Source organism: Prunus avium, chromosome 1 (genome assembly GCF_965620075.1).
Source record: "Prunus avium chromosome 1, drPruAviu1.hap1.1, whole genome shotgun sequence".
Taxonomy (NCBI): Eukaryota; Viridiplantae; Streptophyta; class Magnoliopsida; order Rosales; family Rosaceae; genus Prunus; species Prunus avium.
In genome coordinates, this window is record NC_142284.1 from 49,049,052 (window position 1) to 49,062,745 (window position 13,694).

At 36.8% G+C, this 13,694-nt stretch overlaps 1 protein-coding gene across 1 annotated transcript; it reads left to right on the forward strand.

The window, feature by feature from the left end:
- The first annotated feature begins 1,800 nt into the window (after positions 1-1,800).
- LOC110749488 (glutamate receptor 2.8-like) lies at positions 1,801-6,852 on the forward strand. The gene is made up of 5 exons (XM_021949600.2): positions 1,801-2,117; positions 3,688-5,030; positions 5,127-5,439; positions 5,587-5,993; positions 6,097-6,852. The coding sequence occupies exons 1-5, from the start codon at positions 1,850-1,852 to the stop codon at positions 6,670-6,672; spliced, it is 2,907 nt and encodes a 968-aa protein (XP_021805292.2). The 5' UTR covers positions 1,801-1,849; the 3' UTR covers positions 6,673-6,852.
- Positions 6,853-13,694: the final 6,842 nt, after the last annotated feature.

Here is a 13,694-nt window from a genome sequence, read left to right on the forward strand (position 1 = left end):
TGTAGGGTCCACTTCGCTTTGTATTTCACGAATCCAAACTGTCTATGTTTTAGATAATCATTCAAAGATCATTTCTATTAAAAAAATCACTTGAATCCGATATCGTTTGACCACTCAATTGTGTTTTTGAAATTTTAGTACTTTTTGAAAGTATTGTGTTCATTGAGTTTGTAGGATCCAATTGGATGCTGAAACGGTTTCCAATTTGTCTAATTTTTTGCAAGGATGATCTATGAATGTAGACTTAAAAAATAGATGGTTTGGATCGTTGGAAAATAATTCATAAGGTAACCATGACACTTTTACTCAAATGCAGGCCATATATTCGAACACAGTAGGTAGATAATACCTTTGGTATAAACAACAAGAAGATTAGTACGAGCTCATTATTTGTTCATCTTCTCAGTAGGTAGAAAGAGAGAAAAAAAAATCTCACGTGAAAAAATCGATGGGTTAGGGTGCAATTTGAGATAGGATTTGCTATTTATATCTCCCATTAAAAAATCTCACACAATCTCACATTTAAAAAAATCATTCAAAATTAGCAAGTTTTTGAATACCATAAAAAAATTTGTTATTTGTTTAAAGTCTTGATTGAATACCATTAGATTTGGCTACTATCTTTTTAAAATCCTAATAATCTTAATGGAATACCACAAGACTTATTTAGATGATTTAAAAGTCTTAATTGAATACCACATGACTTATTTATTATAAAATAATCTTGTAAAATTCCAATTGAATACACCCCCTAGCATCAAGCAATTTTTTTAAAAAAATTTTAAAAAAAAGTTTCTAAAATTCTAAATGATAAAGATTCAAATTGTACTGTTGCCACTTTCTCCCATCTTGTTGGTGCGCACCATCTTTGTCAATTTAAATCGCTATTTTCAACTTTCAATATTTTAATTAGTTAGAAGTTGATGTGATTGGAGGGAGGCCTTGACCAACCCAATAATTTCTTGGAAATTATGCTGCCTTGAGTTACAAATTTTAGCCTTTTCCTTTAAAGAATCTCGAATCTATTAATTAATTGGAAGTCAGATCTCTTCTGGAATCTCAATGTAAATGAAGTCATCCCTTCCTACTCTTCTTTCTTGGACTTTGCTTATTCTTCTTCGTTTTTTTTTTTCAATTTTCTTTTTTAATTTTATATACCCATAATTATGGTCAATACTCGTATTCATATATTCTTGTCTTTCTTAATCTAAGTGAAGACTTCATTTGTTAATCACTTGTAATCTTCCTATAATAATATATTTGGCCCTTAGCAGCAAGGTGGGGCATATCTACTTCTTTAATTATGTCTAGTTGTTAAATTTACATCAATGATGACATATGACGTGTACACAGTTTGTCCCTTCCAAGAATTAAAATATAGGAAATTAAAATACAACTCTACTCCGAACATGTAACTGCAATTATGTTTCTTGACAAGAAAGATGAAGAAATCGTAGTTACCACCCCCACCGGATACCGATCAGCAATGTGTGTGCTATATCTCTTTCTTTTGGGCAAACTGAAAGCAATATGCATGAATATTTGATTTAGTCAAAGCTAGAGTTTGAACAACAGAATATTTGATTTAGACAAATGTGGAAAATCAACTTTTATTTTCCTCGGGAAGAAAAGGGTGCACAAATTCGACATTGACTCGTTGAATAAGGACAGCAGACTTAAATACATTTTTGGCATAGCCAATGGAGTGTAGATTCTTCTTTCACTTGTATTATTCTATATAATTAATAACCCAGTTGAGCATTTTCAATCCACAGTGCATTTGTCTATATAAATAAAAACTCCATCTGACTTGGAAGTCTTGAATTGCAAACCTTGAAGAATTTCAACAATGGCCAAGAATGCTCCCTTCAGCTCTGTTTTTGTTCTTTTCTTCTTGTTCTTAGTGCTTGGGAAATTTTTGGCCATGGCAGAAAACACAACGATCCCAGTTAATGTGGGTGTGCTTATTGACTCTGATACATGGTATGGGAAGATGGGGCTGAGCTGCATCAGCATGGCTCTCTCTGACTTCTATGCCTCTCATTCTAACTACAAGACAAGGCTGGTTCTACACCAAAGAAACCCTACTTCAAATGTTGTTGTTACAGCTTCTGCAGGTTCTTTCCATCTCTCTCTCTTATCTTTTTTCATGTTTTGTTTTTGTTCCATCGAATTAAATTATATCCACCCTTTTATTTTAATCAATCATTTTGGAGTTTCAATTTTGGAGCTTAATTTCTTGGCTTATTTACTGTAGCACCCCCTGAAACTTCGGTCAAAGCTCACTTAACCCCCCCAAAGTTAAAATGGCCCACTTAACTCCCTTGACCGTGGTTTTGTGTTTCACTTAATCCCTCACCGTCAAGTCACTCAAAAACTCTGTTAAAAATGCCGACGTGGCACAAATGGGACCCACAAATTTGTTGAATTGGATGCCACATAGGTGCTATGTATAAAAAAATAAAAATAAAGATTTTTTTATATAAAAAAAAAAACTTAACTCAACTGTTAATAATAAACGAAAAATAACAATAAAAATACAAAATAACAAAAGAAAAAATTAATAGGAAATTAAAAAAACCAGCAACACCGTCTTCTCCATATCCTTCCACCATGGCCAACAGATCTCCTCCCTCACCCCACCCTCTCCCTTCGTACCTAGCCAACCCTTTTTATATAAATATTTTTTTATTCGTCTCCCCACCCCAAGACAACCTCTCTCTCTCTCTCTCTCTCTCTCTCTCTCTCTCTTTCTGTGTCCAGATCCGACGAGCCTGAAACTCCAAATTCGCTGACGACTCAACCCAAGTGTCATCCCAAATCTATCACAAACTCAACTCAACTGCAATACCAGATCCAACCCTTAAGGACCAAGGCCACTCCACCATCTTCATCATTAAGCTTTTTGGCCCCCGCAACCCACCATCTTCACCTTTCCTTTCCTATGTTTTTTTTTGGCAGTGGGTATGGCTTGTTATGGATGATAGTGATGGGATGGTTGGTTGTTGAAGAGGGAAGGATGATGGGGCATGGCTTGTGGTTGGTTTGGGTGGTTATGGATGATGGTGGGTTGGTTGTTGGTTGCAGAGGGAGGAGGAAGGATGATGGGGGCATCTTTGGGGACAGGGAGAAGTGGGTAGATCAATGCGTACCCTGTTTAAGGAGGAGGGGATTGGAATTTTTTTTTTTTTTTGGTTTGTTTAAAATATTATTATTAACAAACAATCTTTAACAGAAATATTATTTAACAGAAAATCTTTCTTTTTATTTTATTTTACACATGGAACCTATGTGGCATCCAATTCAACAAATGTGTGGGTCCCATTTGTGTCACGTCAACATTTTTAACAGAGTTTTTGACTGACTTGATGGTGGGGGATTAAGTGGAACACAAATCCACGGTCAAGGGGGTTAAGTGGGCATTTTAACTTTGAGGGAGTTAAATGAGATTAGACCGAAGTTTCAAGAGGTGCTACAGTAAATAAGCCTAATTTCTTTACATGAGAGTTTCAACACCAGTTGATTTTGGTGCTATGTTGTCTGGAATTATTGGAAAGCTAAAATCCTTTTGCATTGAATTTTGGTTTTCTTAGAATCTGCTACATTTCTTTTCTGTCCACTGACTCATTCAAAGTTGGAAACTATATCAGAATTCAATTTAACTCTCCATTTTCACCTCTGGAACAGCTCTAGACCTAATAAAGAATGTTGAGGTGCAAGCCATCATAGGTCCAGAAACATCAATGCAGGCCAACTTTGTAATCAGCCTTGGAAACAAAGCCCAAGTTCCCATAATCTCATATTCAGCAACAAGCCCATCTCCCACTTCAATCAGGAGTTCATACTTTTTCAGAGCTGCACAAAATGACTCATCTCAAGTGAAAGCCATGAGTGCCATCATCCAAGCCTTTGGCTGGAGAGAAGTAGTTGCCATCTATGTTGACAATGAGTTTGGGGAGGGAGTCATACCTTCCCTCTCTGATGCTCTGCAAGAAGTTGATGCTCGAATTGCCTACCGGAGTGTCATTTCTCCAAAGGCCACTGATGACCAAATTGTTGCTGAGCTTTACAAGTTGAAGGAAATGCAAACTCAGGTCTTCATTGTGCACATGTTCGCTGATCTTGGCTCTCGGCTGTTCGACAAGGCGAAACAGATTGGCATGATGGATGAAGGGTATGCTTGGATAATGACTGATGGAATGACCAACTCCTTTAGTTACATAAATTCCTCTGACATAGAAAATATGGAAGGGGTGTTGGGTATAAAAACTTTTGTCCCAAATACAAAAGAGCTTGAAAGTTTTAGAGTTAGATGGAAAAGTAAATTCCAACAGGACAATCCAACTGTCCATGATGTTAAGTTGGATGTTTTTGGATACTGGGCTTATGATGCTGCTTGGGCACTGGCCATGGCAGTTGAGAAAGTTGGGGCTAAAAACTTCAACTTCCAAAAGATGAATAGTACATCTGGTAATTCCAGTACTGATCTAGAAAGATTTGGGGTCTCTCAAAATGGTCCTCAACTTGTCCAAGCGCTATCAGGTACCATTTTCAAAGGCCTTTCAGGAAATTTCAGTCTTCTTAATGGCCAACTACAATCATCAACATTTCAGATAGTAAATGTGATTGGCAGTGGGGAAAAATTGGTTGGATATTGGACACCCGAAAAGGGGCTTGAAAGAAAATTAAATTTGACAAACACAAGCACATATTCTACTTCTAATGTTAGTCTTGGATCAATCATTTGGCCTGGAGATACCACCTCTGCTCCAAAGGGTTGGCAGATTCCTACAAGTAGTAAAAGGCTGAAAATTCTAGTCCCAGTAAAGCAAGGATTTTCAGAATTTGTGAAAGTGACACACGATCCGAAGACTAAAACAACGATCGTCGATGGATACTGCATAAGAGTCTTCGAAGCTGTAATAAAATCGTTACCGTATGATGTTCCATACGATTTATATCCTTATGCAAAGCCTAATGGTGTGAGCGCTGGCAGTTACAATGACTTGGTCAATGAAGTGTTTCTTGGGGTAGGATTCATATCTAAGCTTTTTTGTTTTCCCTAATCGAACAAAACAAAATTATCCAAATTATTTACTGACACTGTGACATTTTTTTCTTGAAAGAACTGTGATGCTGCAGTGGGAGATATAACCATCAGAGCAGACAGATCCTTATATGTTGACTTTACATTGCCATACAAAGAATCTGGGGTGTCCATGATTGTGCCTATCAAAGACAACAAAAGCAAGAATGCATGGGTGTTCTTGAAGCCTTTGACATGGGATCTTTGGGTAACAAGCGGTTGTTTTTTCATATTCATTGGTTTTGTAGTCTGGGTTCTTGAACATCGAATAAACGAAGACTTTCGTGGACCTCCACATCACCAAATCGGGACAAGTTTTTGGTTCTCCTTCTCAACCATGGTTTTTGCACACAGTAAGTTATTTCATCTTAGTTTACTCTGCAACCCAACAACAAAATCAAATACTTTCCATTGTAAATTATCCTTCAAAAAAGAAAATCCCAAATGGTAAAACGACTTCCATGACTCATTGTTCATTCCTTTCTTATTTTGAATTACAGGGGAGCGAGTTGTGAGCAACTTGGCTAGGTTTGTGGTGATCATATGGTGCTTTGTTGTCCTGATACTGACTCAAAGTTACACTGCAAGTTTGACCTCTCTTTTAACAGTTCAACAGCTCCAACCAACTGTTACTGATGTAAACTTGCTCCTCAAATATAAGGACAATGTTGCCTATCAATCAGGTACTTTTGTTTATGGGATTTTGAAAGAACTAGGATTTCAGGATGAAAATATTAAGACCTTTAATACCCCAGAAGAGTTGAACCAACTTTTTCAAAATGGGAGTAGAAAAAATGGCATTTCTGCAGCATTTGATGAAACACCCTACATGAAACTGTTTCTTGCAACATATTGCTCCAAATACACCATGGTTGATCCGACATTTAAAGCCGATGGTTTTGCTTTTGTAAGTTCACCTGCTTTTTCTCCTTTATATCTCTCTTTGATGTTGATCCACCATGTTTTCTCATCAGGGATTGTTTTGTTTCCTTTGATTCTACAACTTGCAGGTCTTCCCAAAAGGCTCCCCTCTTGCTCGCGATGTTTCGAGGGGAATCTTAAATGTGAACGAGGGAAACCAAACGAAAGTCATTGAGGATAAGTGGTTGAAGAAACAAAATTGTGTAGACCCCAACAGCTTGGTCTCTTCCAATAGTCTCAGCCTTGAGAGCTTCTGGGGCCTCTTTCTCATTGCTGGTGTTGCTTCAACACTAGCTCTGCTCATCTTTGCTGCCATGTTCTTGTATGAACACAAGGACATCTTCAAGCGACTCAATCCAGAGGCCTCATTGTGGAGAAGATTTCTTATCATGTTAAGAATTTACGACAACAAGGACCTCAAGTCGTTTACTTTTAAGAAGAGAGAACTTGAAGTTAACACCAACTTCCCCCAAAGCCCATCAGTCTATTCAGACCATACTGAAGCACGCAATGTGTTTGAGGAGCAGATGAGAACACCTTCTTCTGCTGATCTTGAGCATGCTGGTTTCAGTCCTGGAGCATCAACCAGCAGATCAGAGATGGAATCAGCCATTGAGATTACTGAGAGACCAAGAACTCAAGAGATTGCCCCAGGAAGCAACTGATGCAGCTTCTTTGTGACACGTAACTCTGTATTATTTATACAAGTAGCACCGTAAATTGTATAGTATGGGGGGAAATTATTATAAATTGGTTTAGAAATAACATGATGAGCTCAGAGCTCAGAGCTCAGTGTAAGCAAAAACTATTGCACATCTAAACAAAAGGTGACAGCCTAATTAGTTTATCTCTTTCTTTTTGGTAAAATGTCTTTATACTTGTTTAAGCGTGAAGAGCAGATTAAACGAACTAGTTATTTGTCAAATGGTGTTTTTTATCGATTCCTGCCCAGAACTTTAAGAATGGGAAAATGTCGACCTGTGATTGTGGCCAAACCGGTTCGTAACAACGGCGTATCTTCGAATAGAGCGGTAGATGGAAAAGGGTGTTGGGGACGAGGACCCTAAGTTATAGGGTTTGTGGTATGAGAGATCTTCAGCTGTGAACTCATATGAAAGCTCCTCCAGTTTCGTTAGTGGCATGGAGTAAAGGACAAAATTTCTTAAATTAAAACTGCATTGTGGAATTCTCTAGGCTAACAGGATTTGGTGTAATTACAGTGTTTGAAAAATCGGCCTAGGCTAACAGGATTTGGTGTAATTACAGTTAGAAAATCGGCCTCGGCGGTCTACTGCCGCGATTTCACCCTAATCGTTTGGGGTAGGCGAGCATGGGCGGTTCGGGTGGCTGCTTCTCTACTCTTCTCGACCCAACCAGTGGCAGCACCGTAAATTGTATAGTATGGGGGGAAATTATTATAAATTGGTTTAGAAATAACATGATGAGCTCAGAGCTCAGAGCTCAGTGTAAGCAAAAACTATTGCACATCTAAACAAAAGGTGACAGCCTAATTAGTTTATCTCTTTCTTTTTGGTAAAATGTCTTTATACTTGTTTAAGCGTGAATAGCTGATTAAACGAACTAGTTATTTGTCAAATGGTGTTTTTTATCGATTCCTGCCCAGAACTTTAAGAATGGGAAAATGTCGACCTGTGATTGTAGCCAAACCGGTTCGTAACAACGGCGTATCTTCGAATAGAGCGGTAGATGTAAGTTATAGGGTTTGTGGTATGCGAGATCTTCAGCTGTGAACTCATATGAAAGCTCCTCCAATTTCGTTAGTGGCATGGAGTAAAGGACAAAATTTCTTAAATTAAAACTGCATTGTGGAATTCTCTAGGCTCCAGCATCCAATTGCGTAGTCGCTAACAGGGTTTGGTGTAATTACAGTGTTTGAAAAATCGGCCTAGGCTAACAGGGTTTGGTGTAATTACAGTTAGAAAATCGGCCTCGGCGGTCTACTGCCGCGATTTCACCCTAATCGTTGGGGGTAGGCGAGCATGGGCGGTTCGGGTGGCTGCTTCTCTACTCTTCTCGACCCAACCAGTGGCAGCAACGGGTTCTTCTCTACATCGTCAGAGGTATCTTTGAATTTTTCTTCTTTTCTTTGTAGCCGCGGCTAGAGGTAGAGAGAGATGGGTGGAGATGGAGGCAGAGAGATGAGAGATAAGTGAGGATAGGGTTCGTCCAAAAAAAGGTAAAGATAGGGTTAGTAAAACGATGTGTTTCACTTATGGGCTGGTATTTTAACAAGGTTCTTTTATGGGCTTGGGCCTATATACTAAAACATAACCTATTCTAATTGTGTTTTTATTTCAACCCTCTGCTTTATATCAAGGCATATATCATATGGCGAAATTCTATAGTGAGGGTTTCATATATGAACTGTTAATGTGTATTTTCATATTAGCCACATGATAATTTCATTAAACTTAAGTGAAATTACTATTCAGATGAATTATGTAGCTAATATTATGAAGGTCCACATCTATGGTCCATATATGACACTATCGCCATAAAACAACTCATATCATATGACTCAGATCCATTCCCATTGTGCCTATTTGGTTTGTAAAAAATGTCGCTAATACAACTAACCTGATCGGGGACCAAAATTTTGTCACAAAAGGTCTACAAACCGTTGCAAAATATGTAAAACCGTCATCTTTCATTAGACTGCCTACTAATTGAAGTGTTTCTCCTTTTATTACTTTGACATTTATTTTCCTTCCCCTAAAACACTACAAGCAATAAAGTGAACCGCCAAAAATAGTTTACTTACCATTTGTCCAATGTAAATATTGACAATCAACATAGAGGAGTGATATTTCATGTCATAAAATAACTTGTAAATCATGATATCTTCCACGATATATGAATTTTGGGGAGTTTTTAGATTATCGGTTCACTTTTGGATATGCCAGCAAGGAACACAAAAATAATTCATGTTAGCCTTAGAGAATAAGAATTTGGGCTATGAATTTTGTACAAGTAAAAGTGTTTTTTCTTTTTGGATATATAATAAGTCAGATTATGAGTAACACCCTTTGAGTTGGCAACTTGGCATACCAAAATACCGTTTGGCATTGAAGATTATGATTAGAGTGCCAAATTATCTAGCTTTTAGCATGCAATCAAGTGATTATTGGGCACCCCAGCCTAGCCTAGCTAATAAAAAGTTATTGAGCATATGGCTATTTGTATCCACAAAAATATTTATAATTCCATTTCCTTCAATCTTAATTGATTGTGTTGGTTTGGTTGTGAACATTTATGGAAATTGTTTGGCAATAGTGGTCCAGATCGATTTTCAACTTGTGACTTCAATATTTATGAAAAAGTTAGGCAGATCCCACGGTTTTCAATTAAGAAGCAACCTTCATTATTGTTAGACAACTGAATAATTTTTGATTTGGTTAATTTTTTGTACAAGTATTTTGCATGGAATTTTAGTTTTTTATTTTTTTATTTTTATTTATATTCAGTTATCTAGATCTCTTAAATATTAATAATGATAATTAAATGGTCAAATAATTTCTCGACTTCGGCATGAATGTCTTTTACATGGGAATCTAAAATAAATTATTCAAATACCTCTTAATTAAAAAAGTGAGCTGATTTAAACCAAGGTGGTTGGTGTGAGTGGTTCGGCACTTTCATTCCTTAAGAGAGGTCATGGGTTCGATCCCTACTCTCGTATGGAGTCACCACTTTGGCCAGCACTTTACCCCTTACGGGCTGACCCGGTGTGAGCGGGGATTAGTCTGGGTTGTGGTTGAGGCTTAAAGGTGTCACCCATAAATGGGGCCCATCCAGGACCACTCGTGGTTTCAGAAAAAAAAAAAAAAGTGTGAGAAAAGGGAAGTGGGGAAATCATATCCCTTAAAATAAAATAAAAAAGATATAATTGTCAATGAAAAAGGGCCAGAGGTCTCATGTTCGAACCCCTATGGCATCTTAATTGTGTGCGTAAGTGTGAGAAACCGTTGCCCCTGTACTTTAGATTATCGCTTGTACTATAAAAAAAACAACGATAATTCTATCTATCCATTTTTACTCTCATAAAAAGGGTAAACATAGATATTCTATATATAGAAACATCCCTCAAAAGCCAAATTAAGTGAAACATGGGAACAGTCCATGAAAATCATGATGAAGGAAGCCCTCCTGTCAGTCTCCTCCAAGACCTCAAGGTCACCGTCCACTACTCATCTCTTGTGCATGCATTGTACAGGGGAGAGAGTTGTTAGCAACTTGGCTAGATTTGTGGTGAGTGTGTGGATATTTGTTGTGCTAATACTGACAATAAATTACACAGCCAACTAGCGTCCCTTTATACAGTTCAACAACTCGAACCAAGTGTTACTGATATAAAGGATCTGATAAGGACGGAGGAACATGTCGGCTGCGTAAAGAATACTTGTGTCTACGATATCTTGAAACAAGTAGGTTTTCAGGATACCAAGCTTAAGGGCTTTACAACTATGGAAGAAATTGATGAAGCTCTTTCAAAAGGGAGTTCAAATGGTGGCATTTCTGCTGTTGTTGATGAAACCCCCAACATGAAGCTTTTTGTTGCAAAATATTGTTCTAAATATATCATGCTTGGACCCATCTTTAAAACGGATGGATTTGCTTTTGTAAGATCTCTCTCCTCCTCTACATACATAGCCAACATATATAAACCCTTTCTTAAGAGTTCTTTGATAAACTAATAGCATGTTTTACTTATCAAGAATGGGTATTATAATAATTCCAGTTCTTTGATAAACGCATAAAATTCGTAATCAAATACTCAAAATCAGAATACCTTGATTCCCCGATTCCCCGATTCAACATTTAATAGTGTAAATCGTTTACTTTGCACTGTTTGCAGCTGTTTCCAAAACGTTCCCCTCTTTTACCAGATGTTTCACAAGCAATCCTTAACGTGACCGGAGGAGAGACGATTTTGAACATTGAGAACAAATGGTTCAAGGAAGAGAGAAATTGTCAACATTCAAAAGCCTCTACATGGACAAAAATTCTTACCATGTTCAAACTTTTCAATGAAAAAGATCTCAACTTCCATTCTTTTCGAAGTAGAAGTCCACCGCAAGACGCAGTTAAGGCCTCACCGAGCAGCAGCTGCCGTTGCCAAGAAAGTTCAGTCCACAATGATTGGAACCACACATATACTAATTCTGTATTTTTTGAAGAGCAAGAAACACCCTCAGTTCATCAAGCGTCTCCGGAGATGGTTCCTGCAACTTCTGAGCTTGTCACGATTCAAGAAATGCAGAGAATCCTAAAGCAGCTCAAGATCGTACAATTAAAAGATTCTCCCCTCTTGGAATAGCGTATGTAGTACACAAAACTTTGTTTGGGGTGTTCAAAATCCAAACCAATATTGACTTTGGTAAAGTGGATTGGATCCTAACTTCAAAAACTAAGAGTGCTACTATTTCCACCCCCTTGTCCTATTTTTCCACCCACCTTATCTTCAAAATTTTAAAGACAAATTTACCTCTTTGTAAAATGACTTCTAAGACCCCCCCTCTCCCTCATCCCGACGAAACCCTGACCACCCCACCACCCACCACACATCCGAACCCCACCTCCTCTATCCTTCTTCTCTCTCTTCCCCTCTCTCCCTCTTCAACAAACCCACCCTACTGTCTTATCTTCCCCACGCACCCATCCACCCTCTCTCTCCTTTTTTTTCTCCTTATTTCTCTCCTCCCTCCTCTCGACAGCCACCCCTATGAATGAATGAATTCTTTATTTTTCTTTCGTTTGTTATTTGGTATGGTTTTAGGTTGAATAACTCAAAGGGTTATTGGGTTTTGGATTGGCAGGGGGTTGAAGGTTAGCATGCTTTCAATGAAAGCAAGGGCATGCTGTAGGGACTTGGGACTAAAGGGTGTCTTTTGAGATTTTTTTGGAATTGTAATTGAAGAAGAAGAATAGGAAGGGGTAGTTGGGTTTGTTTGGGTTATTTTTTTAAATTTTTTTGCTTGATTTCTGGGTTTTGGTTCAATTAATAAAGAAAGGGTATTTTAGGAATAAAGGTGGGTGGAAAAATAGGATTGTGTTTTTTCAAATTTACATGGTGGGTGAGAATATAAGGTGGGTGGAAAAATAGGACAAGTGGGTGGAAATAGCAGCACTCAAAACTAATATGATTTAATCAATTTGCTTGTTTTGGGCAAGAGAATTTTGTCGCAATTCCGATAACAAACTACTTCTTAAAATCTACCTCAAGGCGCCCTCAACTAACTAGGGTTAGGTCCGGTTATGTCGTACTAACCGTATATTGAGATCGAAACTCTAATTGTACAACCCTAGGTTGAGTTACGTGTGTATCCAAGCCTAATCGAGTCATAAGTGGCCCATAGTAGTATTGTGGTTAGGGTTCGAGGCTTGAGAAAGGTTTGAGACTTGGATTTAGGGTTTGGAGGCTCAAATCCATTTTTGGAATACTAAAATAATTTTCTAATAATTGAAACTATTTTCAAAATATATTTGGAAATTAAAAATAATTTTAAAGTCCACAAAATTATTTAAGATAAGTAAATATAATTAAATAGTATTTATTAAGTAATTTATGAAATTAAAATACTTAAATACTAAGTATTCATTAAATAGAGAATAATTAAAACATAAATAATAATTAATATAATTAAATAAGGCTAAGATATTACTTAATTGCAAACATTAAACTAAACAAACTAATTTTGTATAAATAAAAATAAAAACCAAAGTCCACAAAAGAATTTTAAATAATTAATTACTATTTATTAAGTAATTTATTAAATTAGTAAAATATTTAAATACTAATTATTCACTAAATAAATATTAATTAAAACATAATTATTAATTTTAAAAAAAGGCTAAGATATTACTTAATTACAAAAAAGAAAACCATTTTGTGTCGTATAGCCGCACGGCTTTACTTTTAAAATATTCGAATATATTTAAAGATGATAGCCGCGTGGCTATACTCTTTAAATATTAATAATATATTTTAAAATTATAACCGCGCGACTATACTTTTAAAATATTCGAATATATTCTAAGAGTACAGATGCGCTGCTATACTCTTTAAATATTAAGGAAAATTTGGTAACACTCAATATAATGGAAAATAATAAGGATGTAGTCAATTGGCTAGTTCTGTTTTGGGCTTAGTCATCTATTTTTGAATTTTTGAGGTCAATGGGCCTTCTAAATGGTCTTAGGGTCTGTTTAATTTGTATTTGTAATCATGTTTCTTCCCTTCTGTTTAATCACGTGTATTGAATGTTTGATTTTTTTTAAAATGTATATTTTACTGAGTCTTTAATACGTGTACGAAAAATGAAAATATTATTGAAAAATTCGTATACATGTGTATAATACGAGTATTAAACAAGAAAATCCTAATTAAGAGCCCACCTAATATTCAACCAAGGCCCAATTGCGTGGTCCTTAAGAAGAATTCTACCCCGCTTACAGAGTAATGGAGGTCCAAAATTTAAGGGGCAAACAAACTGATATATCCACAATTGGACCAGCAATGCCTCAAATGAAGAATGCAAAACGGGTCCTGTGAGAACACATATTTCGACAACCAATCACCATGTGGACAATAGGAATATTTCTTAGTATGGATTTGTTGAGTTTGTTAAGGTAACTAAAGATCCTGGCACTAACACAACAGAGGTTA